Raw genomic sequence first — 12,044 nt, 5'->3', positions numbered from 1 at the left:
GGGTCCGGGACACGAACCGCGGTCGACTACGTGGGAATCCAGCGACATAGCCATTACGCTAACTGCTGGTTCCCAGAAAGAGCAACTAAATTTTGAAGAGTCATATAAAATGTAACATTTAGTTCCCTACTTCTGTAGGCATTAAGTGCAGTTTTCATTACAAAAGATTAAACTTTATGCCATCAACCACATTTATTGTTTAAAATGTTCATTAAATTGGCCAAAGGACAATAGGAAAAAATTAAGAATTAAGAGACTGAATAGCAATCCATTGTATATATATATATATAGTAACTTTACTTTCTTTCATTTATCCATCAACAGACACTCAGGTTGTTTTCAATATCTTGGCTAATTTGAATAATGTTGCAATAAAGAAAATTATGCTACTTGTTACAACATGAATAAACACTGAGGATATTATATTAAGAAAAACAAGCTAAACCTCAAAGGCATATACTGTATTACCTCACTTATATGTGGAAACTAAAATGGTTGAATTCTTAGAATCAAAGGAAAATAGTGTTATCTGGGGAGTGGGGGAAGTGGGGAGTTATAAGATAAAAAGCTCTAGGGATCTAATGTATAGCATGTGACTATAGTTAATAATATTGTATTGTTTATTGGGTATTTGGTAAGAGAGTAGAATGGTAACTATAGGTGTTCTACCAGAGGCTGGGAAGGAAAGGGAGGATTGCTTTTGAGAGATGTTGGTTAACAGAAACAAAATTATGGAAAGATAGAGGAACAATTTCTATATTTTATAGTATTATCAGGAGTTGTGACACATTTTTGCACAGAAAAATATGTCATGATTTTCTCAACAACCTAATTGTTAATGATTTACTTTATGTCTTGAAGTAACTAAAAATGAATTTTGAATGTATCCAACACATTGTAATGACAAATGGGTTGAGAAGATAGATATATAATGAGCCTGACTTAGTCACTACATGTTGTGTTCTTGTACTTAAAAATCATATTGTACTGGGACCAGCAGTTAGCTAATGGCTATGTCGCTGGACTTCCATGTAGTTGATAACGGTACACGTCCCAGACCTGGTGGCTTGAAACTCACGCCGGGCATGTGTGCGTGCGTGCCCAGGATCCCAGGAGGAGAATGGAAGAGAAGGGACTGCAGTGTGGCCATCCCCCCTGGGGGGTCATTTCTTGCTTTCTGTCTCTCTGTTTCTTTGTCTGTCTGGCGAGTACACGCACCCTATAGAAAACAAACAAACAAACAAACAAAACAAAAAACAAAAAAAACTCGCCAAAAAAAAATCAAATTGTACCACCCAAAATATACGCATTACTATATGTAAATAAAGCATACTAATCAGACAAAATGTGAAAATGTTAAAATAAGGGAAAAAATGGCAACTGTGTGGGGTGATGGTGTTAATTTGGTTGAGGTAATAATTACACAATGTATTCATATATATAAAATCATCATATCATACCCACCCACACACACACACTCATTGTCAATCATTCTTTAAGAAATCTGAAAAAGAGTCTTAATTAAAAATAAAAAAGGAATTAAGAAACAAAGCTTGCAATCAAGAGTTCTTAACACAAAAGCACCTTCCCCAGTGCTGAAGTTTGAGATGATGGTGGCAAACATACTCACAGATCTGGTGGGTATGCACACATATTGAAATTTCCCAATCTATTTCCACAGAATCATTCAATATAAAAAGGAGGCAACCATAATAACCAATCACATGGTTTTCTGAGTGATAATATATTCAGAAGATAAACTGATAAAATAATCTCTATTTTAAGCTAGCTTCTGCTGAAGCTAGAACATGGACAATTTATTTCACCCCTCAGTGTATTACTTTCCACATATTTTTTTCATCCCCTCACCCCCTTTAATCCTTTATTACTTTCCAATAACGGATTGCAAAATATGTATAGTTGGAAATAATATTAATCAGATGAAGACATGCTGGGGACTTCACCTAAAGAGCAGGCTACTATAAAAACAGCATTATAAATACAACATATCTGTGAACTTTCTATTCCACAATCTTTACCCCTGCACATTTTTTTTTACTCTTATTAGAGCTACTTTGACATTTTTCTAACTCAGTAGTTCCCTTAAAGACTGCTGATGTGTATATAGAAACAGCAAATGAACATGGGGTAAGCAGAATCAACAATATTGGTTTTATTGTCCAAAACATGGTAATATAAGGAGTACTATGAAATAGGATTTGGGATCTACCAATGGGTGGGATATGTCCTATTTATTTATTTTTGTATCTCACATCTATTCTGGTACTTGTCAGGGAGCAGATGTTTTGTTTACAAATAATTATCTGTTGTAAAATGAATTCAGTAAGCAAAGCAGGGGAAAAAAGTGAGACATGACTTTATCACAAACTTACTGAAAAAAAATTGATAAGCTCATATCACTCTGGAGTTCAGTAAATTGCAGTATAGCAATCCCATCCCTCTTTATCTAATTGCATCATTTTAAGATTCTATAAATTATTCAATGTATGTATTTTATGAAATATATCATCTGATATTAAGGAGTTATAAACATTATTTTTCTAATACAGATATAAAACATTTCTATTTTTTTAGCTGAAAAAAAAACCAAAGGTTCTTTGTCACAATTTGTTAAATACAAACTATTAACTGACTGCTTAGAGAAGTGCTTTATGTTCATTAGCAGGTGGGTCATAAAATAACTATTAAAAAACGGTATCAGAGAAAAAGCAAACTTGAAGGTAGTACTGAATTTTTCACTGAATCGATATGTATTTTTTCTTCAACAATTTAGACCAGAAGCTCTCTGAGGCTAATACTACATGATAGTCAAAAAGTGATGGTTCTTGTTCTCTAAATAAGTCTTTTATCACTGCATGTATAGAGACCATATAGTGGTGATATACATTAAAAAATTAATTTTTAATAACAAAGTTTAACCAATTTTTAAAATTTAGATGATCCTTTAATTATGTCTTAAATTATCATAATTTTGATATTCAAGATATATTTTTGAGGTTAATAAATAATTTGAAAATAATTTACCTCAATCTCAATAACCTTGAGAGTTTATTAACTTAGACCTTGCCTGTTATGTTTTTTTTTTTTCCTTCTTCAAGAGGAAAGAGACACTGTTTTATTAGATTCACTTCATTTAACAGATTTTCTTATGTCGTTCTTTGCCACTGATTTTCCTCAATCTTTGCTGGCTCGAGGGGCAGAGGATCAAGTCACCGTAGATTCAAGTACATCTATGTCAAGGTTTTAGAAGAGGAGATTTGCCAGGGAGTCTCAGCCTCTCTCCAAATTGTGCAGTCTATTGTCCTCCCTTTTGCCAATACATTTAGGAAATAGTTAAGGGTACTATACTTCCCTGTGACTCCTAGATGATGCCTTATTGAGTAAATTCTATTTTGGTTCTCTAGACATCCAATGAACTAATAATCAAGGTTTCACCACAAAACTTACTGCTGTTGTCCTCAAACACATGGTCATTTCTTATTTCCCTATCAATATCCACAATATTAAATCACCCTTAAGAATCCCAAAGCTGGAAATATGTTCCCTGCCCTATAAGAGATCAATTTTGGGAGCTCTTGATTGGAACTAATTTTACAGCATCTTAGCCAATACTCTGGACATTCTTCCCTTGGGGAAGACAGAAGGTACCCTCCTGAAGTCAAGTCAAGACATTACTAAATGAGTTCGGCAATGAATTATACGGAGACTCCCTTGTGATTGAGAAATCTTTGACCCTTGTCCAAGTAAAGCTTTTTAGTTTTGGAATGCATTATCTAGACTGAGACAAAACTAAGATATACACATGAAGAAAAATAAAACAGATTCTTGAAGGAATTCTCTGATTATTCTGGCCTTTAAAACTGACCTCCTAGACAGAATTCATACTGAGACAAAAGCCTATGATCGGTGTATTAGAACAAAAGTTTTAGTGTGAAAAGAGTCTTCCAGGAAGAGTCAGGATAAATTAGACCACAAATGTTAGAACCAGAGAGATGTTTATTAGACACTGTAAGACAACAAGTGTTTTTATATTTCTGAAATTCAGTATCTAGAGCAGAAATGATAGAGATGTAAGAAAGACCTTGTGTACCATTTAAAAAAGTTCCAAACTTCAGGGATGAGCAGAGAGTGTAATGGTTATGTTGCTGGACACCCACATAGTCAACTGCAGTTCAAGTCCTGGACCTAGCAGCTTAAAACTCACACCTGGTGTGTGTGTGTGTGTGTGTGTCCAAAGTCCTGAGAGCCGAATGGAGGAGAAGGGATTGTGGTGTGGCTATCCCCTGTGAGAGGTGATTCCTCATTTTCTATCTCTCTCTCTCTCTTTATCTCTGGTGAGCACACATGCCCTATTGCAAAAATCTCTTTTAAAAAAAGTTTCAAACTTCATACTTAATGTCAAATGAATATCTTTTTCTTTTTTTAAAATTTTCTTGAGAGTGATATTTTTGCTATAGGGAACGTATGCTCAACAGAGACAGAAAGTGCGAAACTGAGAAATCACTCTCAAGGGGGAATGGCCATGCTTCAATTCCCTCTCCTTCTTTCTCCTTTCTGGGTTTTGGGCACACATGCACCCATGCCTGGTATGTTATAAACTGCTGGGGCCAGGACTTGAACCACAGTTGACTATGTGGGAATCCAGCGATGTAAACATTATGCCATCTGCTGGTCCTGTATGAATATCTTTTTTGGAATGAAATCTCTCTTGAGATTCTCTAAACAAGTTTAACTTCAGTGGTCCATTTTCCATTTCCCATGTCATCAGCTAGGGATTTTCTGTCTGTAAACTTGGAACCTCCCGACATGGAATTGCCTTGCAGGGTGGTGTCACTTTTTATTGCTGAGGCACCATCCAGCCCCTATAAATGTATTTTGATGATCATGGATGACTTATTCCTCCTAAAATTTTCAATTGCCTTCCCAATGAGAAAATTAACCAATTGAAAAGAGCAATTCTGGCAGTCAGAACCTCTCATACACAAGCATACTTTTGTCAAAGCTGACTTCCTCCAATGTGGGTGGAATGCTCTAACATAACTGGGCACCAATTAGTATCCTTGTGTATCTACAGATCTAAAGGTGTGTGTGTGTGTGTGTGTGTGTGTGTGTGTGCGAGAGAGAGAGAGAGATGCGGGTAAAGGTTTGGCTTCCTTTCTGATTTCTTTCTTAGCTCAACATGTGTTACTCAGAAAGTCAGGTTGTATCCCTGCTCTCAGCTTTCACAGTTGATCTACTTTTATGTAATTAATTTTCTATTTATTTCCTAATTTTGTTTGAACGACAATGTATTTGTATTTATTGCAACCAAAATTCTAAAGTAATAGACCTCACTCTGAAGTTATCCACAGTATCTCTATATGTTCCTCAACATACATATATGATAGGTGAGAAACTGGGAAAAATAATCTCACATCTGCGGCAAATGGAGAGAAGGGTAGCCATTGTGAAATATACCCAAAAGCCTCTCCTTAACAGAGACAACTTTTTTTTTTTTGAGAGGTTTTTTGCTATAGGGCGCGTGTGCTTGCCAGACAGAGAGACAGAGAGACAGAAAGTGAGAAATCACCCCCCTCCGGGGGGATGGCCACGCCGCAATTCCTTCTCCTCCATTCTCCTTTCAGGATCTTGGGCATGCACACACATGCGCCCAGAGTGAGTTTAAGCCACCGGTTCTGGGACTCAAACCGCGGTCGACTATGTGGGAGTCCAGCAACATAGCCATTATGCCAACTGCTGGTGCCCCAGAGACAACTTTTGAAGGAGCTGAATTTGTCAAAACCTTATCGCATCTGTTTTAATTATTATCTATGTACTAATCATCATCAAATCTATGTTTGAAACTCTCAACTCTTTCTAGAGTTTCTACAATATATATATTCTAGGTAAATTGTTATGTCAACTGTTTTATTACTTACAGAAATCTTACATCAAACATATGCAGAATTGAACTTATCATTTTCTATTTTTTTTTGAGAGTTTTTTTGCTATAGGGTGCATGCGCTTGCCAGAAAGACAGAGAGAGAGAAAGTGAGAAATCACCCCTCGGGGGGATGACCACGCCACAATCCCTTCTCCTCCATTCTCCTCTCAGGATCTTGGGCACTCACGCACATGCGCCCGGCGTGAGTTTAAGTCACCAAGCCTGGAAATTGAACTGTGGTAGACTACATGGGAATCCAGAGACATAGCCATTACACCAATTGCTGGTCCCATGAACTTATCATTTTCTTATCAGTCCTTTATACAGTGCTGGTAAAATGTAAATGTAAAATGTGAGATTTGGCATAAGAAAATAAACCTAATTGGGATAGAATGTAGGAACAGGCACATTCAATGACTGAGTGTGATGCTTTTTAATTGATTTTATAGTCCCAGCTTTGTTGACTACTTCTTTCACATGTGCTATTCTTTCAAAATTATAATCCATGATGTATGTTATCCATCAATTTGAAGCTTCTATTTTACTTTGTATCCCCATTTACTTTTATTCATAATTTGATATAGGGGAAGAAACCAAAAGTGAAAGTTTTATGAAGTATATATAAATAAATAACTACTGCATTTGGCATTAGGATTACTGTAATAAATATCATAGTATCTTTCATTTACAGTTGAGTAATTGATTATTGTCATGACTAAAAGATTACATTTAAGAAAATTTTCTAGAAAATGTTTCACTCTTGTGACTTTTTAAAAAATTATTGAAAACTTTGGCCTACAAAACTAGCAAATTAAGATTGGATTACCATATCATCTTGGAGATTTCTATTAATCAAGAGAAGAAAATGCCAACATCTTGGGATGCCTTAAAAATAAAATTAACAAGTCCTCGAAGACATGACTCTTACATAACTGGAATTACATTCATTGTCTCAATAAATGTTTTACCCTTGTCAGAAAATTTTTTCGAATGTGTACTCATTCATTCATTCATTCATTCCTTTATCCGACAAATACAAATCTAATACATAATATATGAGAAGTGCTATCTGTCAGGAAGTAGATGCAACAGTGAACAATAGAGAAATAACATAGATATTATGAATATTTTAGTAGGAATTTGTCAAAATACTTCCAATATTACTACATTCCAAATTGCCACTTTGTTAAGCTCTAAGAGAAAGCACCTTATAGATTTGTTTAGTTTTATAAAATTTTTAAATTGTTTTTAGACATTTTCAATTTAGGATAGCAATTCCCTTATTGATATGTGTGCTTCCACCAAAGAAAATGTGTCATATATATATATATATATATATATATATTCAAATTGATATATATAAGCTGATATATAGAGAGATATATAAAATTATATATCTATATATATGTGTGTGTGTGTGTATTTTTTTTTTAATTTCCAGATGCTACACTAGTATATTGCACATGGCAGGTGCTCCATTAAATTTTGTTACTGGAAACCTCAAGTAAAATGGAATGTGGCTCTTTTATTTCTTGAGAGAGATTTTTGCTATAGGACACATGTGCTTGCTGGAGAGACAGAGAGAGACAGAGAAACAGAAAGGGAGAAGTCACCCCTCAGGGGATGGCCATGCCATAATCCCTTTTCCTCCCTTCTCCTGTTGGGATTTTGGGCATGCATGCACATATGCCCCAGCATGAGTTTTAAGCTACCTGGTCTAAGACTCCAACTGTGGGTTGACTACTGGAAGTACAGTGACCTAACCATTATGCCATTTACTGGTCCCAAGATGTGGCTCATTTCTTTCCTTGTTTAAACTTCGTGTGGAAGACACGTAAAGACAGATTTCCTTCCTTTCTCACATTCCTCTCCTCACTATGTGTTCAGCAGTTCATTAAAGAGCAGCAGTAAGACTACGCCTCTCCTTCCTTTTCTCTTCATCAAAGATTTAATGACCCTGGGTGTCACTACTACCTGTCCCACGCTTTTGAAAAAGGCGGAGCATCCTTAGCCGGATCTGCTTGGTCTTGATGGTGTAAACGACTGGATTGAGCACAGGAGGTGTAAGAAAGTGAAGATAGGAGAGCAGCACACGGCTACACGGGGAAGCCCACTTCCCAAATCGGTGGATCATGGACAGGCCAATCATAGGTGTATAGAAGAGCAGTACAGAACAGATGTGGGAGACACACGTGTTCAGGGCTTTGAGGCGCTCGGCCCTGGAGGCGATGGACAGCACGGTATAGAGGATCAGCCCGTAGGAGAGAACGATGAGCACCGAGTCCAGCCCCAGCGTGGAGAGAACCACGAACAGGCCGTAGGCACTGTTGATGTGAGTGTCGGCACAGGCCAGCTTCATGACGTCGGGGTGTAGGCAGTAGGAGTGGGACAGTAGGCGGTTCTGGCAGAACGGGAGCTGCTGCAGCATGATGGGGGCCGGGACGTGGAGGCTGATGCTGCGCACTAGGATAGCCAAGCCCAACCAGGCGATCCTGGGATTAGTGAGGATGGCGCCATAGCGAAGGGGTTTGCTGATGGCCAAGAAGCGGTCCAAGGCCATGGTCAGCAGTACAGAGGACTCCATGATGGAGAAGGTGTGGATGAAGAAGAGCTGTGCCAGGCACGCACCCACCGCCACCTCCCTGAGTCCCAGGGCATAAATGGCGAGCATGGTGGGCAACGTGGAGGCAGACAGCCCCAGGTCTGTCACCGCTAGCATGGACAGGAAGTAGTACATGGGCTGGTGCAACGAGGGCTCCGAGTGCACAACCCACAGGATCAGGCTGTTGCCTGCCAGGGAAGCCACATACATGGCACAAAGCGGGATGGAGAGCCAGGCGTGCATGGCCTCCAGACCTGGGAGTCCTGTGAGGAAGAAAGAAGTGTAGGTGTTGTTGGAATCTGTCATGATGCCCTGGGGGGCAGAATTCCAGGTGGGAGTGTAATCACAGGTCCTGTAAACATATGGGTTTCTGGGTCAGAACATCGTCAGTAAACCATGACCTTATCAGGATTCCCTAGAATGTTCCTTTGATAACCATATCCTTATAATCTGTCCAGATATTTTCCCTAGTTTATAAATAAGAGGCCCTTAAGATAAGTTTGTAATTGTTATAAGAAATCGTCCATATACAGTAAGTCCGGCTCAGGAGCCACAGAAGAGAATTTGCCCCAAAATCAGCCTCTGATGATGGCTCTAAAGCTGGGTGAAGGCTATGTTAGTTCCAGCTCTTCATCATAAATACTAGAAAATGCACTCTAATTTCTAGTATAGTGTGCCAGAGCTGGGACTAGAACCCAGGCATCCTTCTGTGTCTGGTTCCTCTTTATGTTTCAATAACTTCTTCCCCAATGTGGTAAGTATGATAATTTTGCAAACATTTTTTCATAATTAAAGCAATGCAAAACAAAATAGTTTTGTTAATGTGTCAGCCCACTGCATGAGTACACAAGTAATGTAATTATACATACAATTTAAAATGCAAAAATATGGCAAAAATTTAGACTTTTATCCAATTATGAGCCATTCTTTAAGTAGATACGTGCATGGGGATAATTATTATTTTTTTAAGAAAGATTTTTCCCAATTGGTTCATGTGCTCACCAGAAAGACAGAGAGAGACAAACAGAAAGTTTAGAAATCACTCCTCAGGGGGGATGGTCATGCTGCAATCCCTTCCCTTCTATTCTCCTCTAGGGCTTTTGGGCATGCATGCACATATGCCCAGTGTGAGTTTAAACTTCTGGGACCAGGACTTGAAACACAGTCGACTACATGGGAGTCTAGCAACATAACTATTTTGCCATCTGCTGATCCTGATGACTATTATTAAATAGAATAATACATAACTTATGGAATACAGTACAGATACATTAAACCTTATTTGTAACTGTTCATCATTATACCAATAAGAAAATTTTAAAAATACCATTTACTTGCCAAGGTCATGGGCTTATAAACTAATTTACAATTATAAGCTTAAAACTAATTTCCAGAATTATACAAAAACCTGAGTGTATTAAGTTCATACTGAGTTCTGACCTTTGAACTTTGGCCAGTATTTAATTCTTGCCGTCTCAGCTCCCTCCCTGTAGACAGATGATGGATAGATAGATAGATGTTGATAGACATAGATAGATAGGTAGATAGATATAAATATATATATTTGCATTTTCAAATTTATATTTAATCTTGGGAACCAGCAGTTAGCGTAATGGCTATGTCGCTGGACTCCCACATAGTCGACCGCGGTTCGTGTCCCCGACCCGGTGGCTTAAAACTCACACCGGGCACGCGTGCGTGCCCAAGATCCCGAGAGGAGAATGGAGGAGAAGGGATTGCGGCGTGACCATCCCCCCTGGGGGGTGATTTCTCGCTTTCTGTCTCTATGTCTCTCTCTGTCTGGCGAGCGCACGCACCCTACAGTGAAAATCTCTCCAAAAAAAAAAAATTATATTTAATCTTTATATGTATTTATAGAGTACAAAATGTTTTTTCCCAGCATGAATACAGTGTGTATCAAATTAGTGATATTGCCATATACTTATCAGCAACTAACTTTTCACTCTAGTGTCCACTAAATGTTTTGTTTTGTTTTCATGCCTGATCCCCTCTCTTCCACCTCCAATTACCCTCTCCAATCTACTGTCTCTGGCATCTACAGTAGCTCTCCCTGCTAGTATGTTTTCCAATCTTTCAGTTTATACCGTAAAGTGCAGATATTTGATGTTTATTGAGTGTGGACATACAATGTCTGTCTTTCATAGCCTAATTTGCTTCACTTAGCATTAAATCTTCCTTATTTATATGCTTTGTATCAAATGACAGGGTCTGATTATTTTTTATGTCTGAGTAGTATTCCACAGTACATATGTGCCACATTTTCTTAATCCAGTCACATATTCTTGGGCATTCGGGTTGATTTAATGTTTTGGCAATTGTGAATAGTGCTGCAATAAACAGATGTACCTGTGTTTTTGTTTTGTTTTGTTTTCTGATTCAGTGTTTTCCTCTCCTTTGGATAAATACCCAGAAGGGGAATTACTGGACTGTATGGCTGCTTTCCTGTTTTAATCCATTATGAACTCTATATTTTCAGAAAATAGCAAAAGAAATTTTAATTTGAAAAAATTCCCCTTTCCTCCTAGTCATAAAACAAGGAAGGAGACTTCTGGAATTTTCCAGAAATGGAAACCATTACAGAGCAAGAATCAACAAGAACAACTTAATTTTGAGGTATCTTATCTAACAATATGTTCAGAGATCTGTTTTTTTCTTTTGTTTTTCTCAGATGATATTGATTTTTTTCTAAATTTTCTTATTTTCTCTCTTTTGTCTTAAGATAGGCAATTCAGCATTCCTTTCCCATTGCAAAGTAGAGCCACATAATGAATTCTGTCATTTTTCCTTCTGTAGATAAAATTGTATGAGTATCATTTACTACATATGTATTTCATTTATTATACCTGGAGAATGGAGGAGAAGGGATTGCGGCGTGACCATCCCCCCTGGGGGGTGATTTCTCGCTTTCTGTCTCTATGTCTCTCTCTGTCTGGCGAGCGCACGCACCCTACAGTGAAAATCTCTCCAAAAAAAAAAAATTATATTTAATCTTTATATGTATTTATAGAGTACAAAATGTTTTTTCCCAGCATGAATACAGTGTGTATCAAATTAGTGATATTGCCATATACTTATCAGCAACTAACTTTTCACTCTAGTGTCCACTAAATGTTTTGTTTTGTTTTCATGCCTGATCCCCTCTCTTCCACCTCCAATTACCCTCTCCAATCTACTGTCTCTGGCATCTACAGTAGCTCTCCCTGCTAGTATGTTTTCCAATCTTTCAGTTTATACCGTAAAGTGCAGATATTTGATGTTTATTGAGTGTGGACATACAATGTCTGTCTTTCATAGCCTAATTTGCTTCACTTAGCATTAAATCTTCCTTATTTATATGCTTTGTATCAAATGACAGGGTCTGATTATTTTTTATGTCTGAGTAGTATTCCACAGTACATATGTGCCACATTTTCTTAATCCAGTCACATATTCTTGGGCATTCGGGTTGATTTAATGTTTTGGCAATTGTGAATAGTG

General features: G+C 37.6%; 1 protein-coding gene across 1 annotated transcript; it reads right to left on the bottom strand.

Annotated features, from left to right (window-relative positions):
- Window positions 1-7,892: 7,892 nt before the first annotated feature.
- Window positions 7,893-8,852, bottom strand: LOC102493943 (olfactory receptor 51G2). Its single transcript, XM_006165957.1, has one exon. It carries the CDS (start codon window positions 8,850-8,852, stop codon window positions 7,893-7,895), a length of 960 nt encoding a protein of 319 aa, XP_006166019.1.
- Window positions 8,853-12,044: the final 3,192 nt, after the last annotated feature.

Source organism: Tupaia chinensis, unplaced genomic scaffold, assembly GCF_000334495.1.
Source record: "Tupaia chinensis unplaced genomic scaffold, TupChi_1.0 Scaffold144110_1, whole genome shotgun sequence".
NCBI lineage: Eukaryota > Metazoa > Chordata > Mammalia > Scandentia > Tupaiidae > Tupaia > Tupaia belangeri.
The sequence above is the reverse complement of the archived record's forward strand: the minus strand, read 5'-3'. Positions and strand labels throughout refer to the sequence as shown.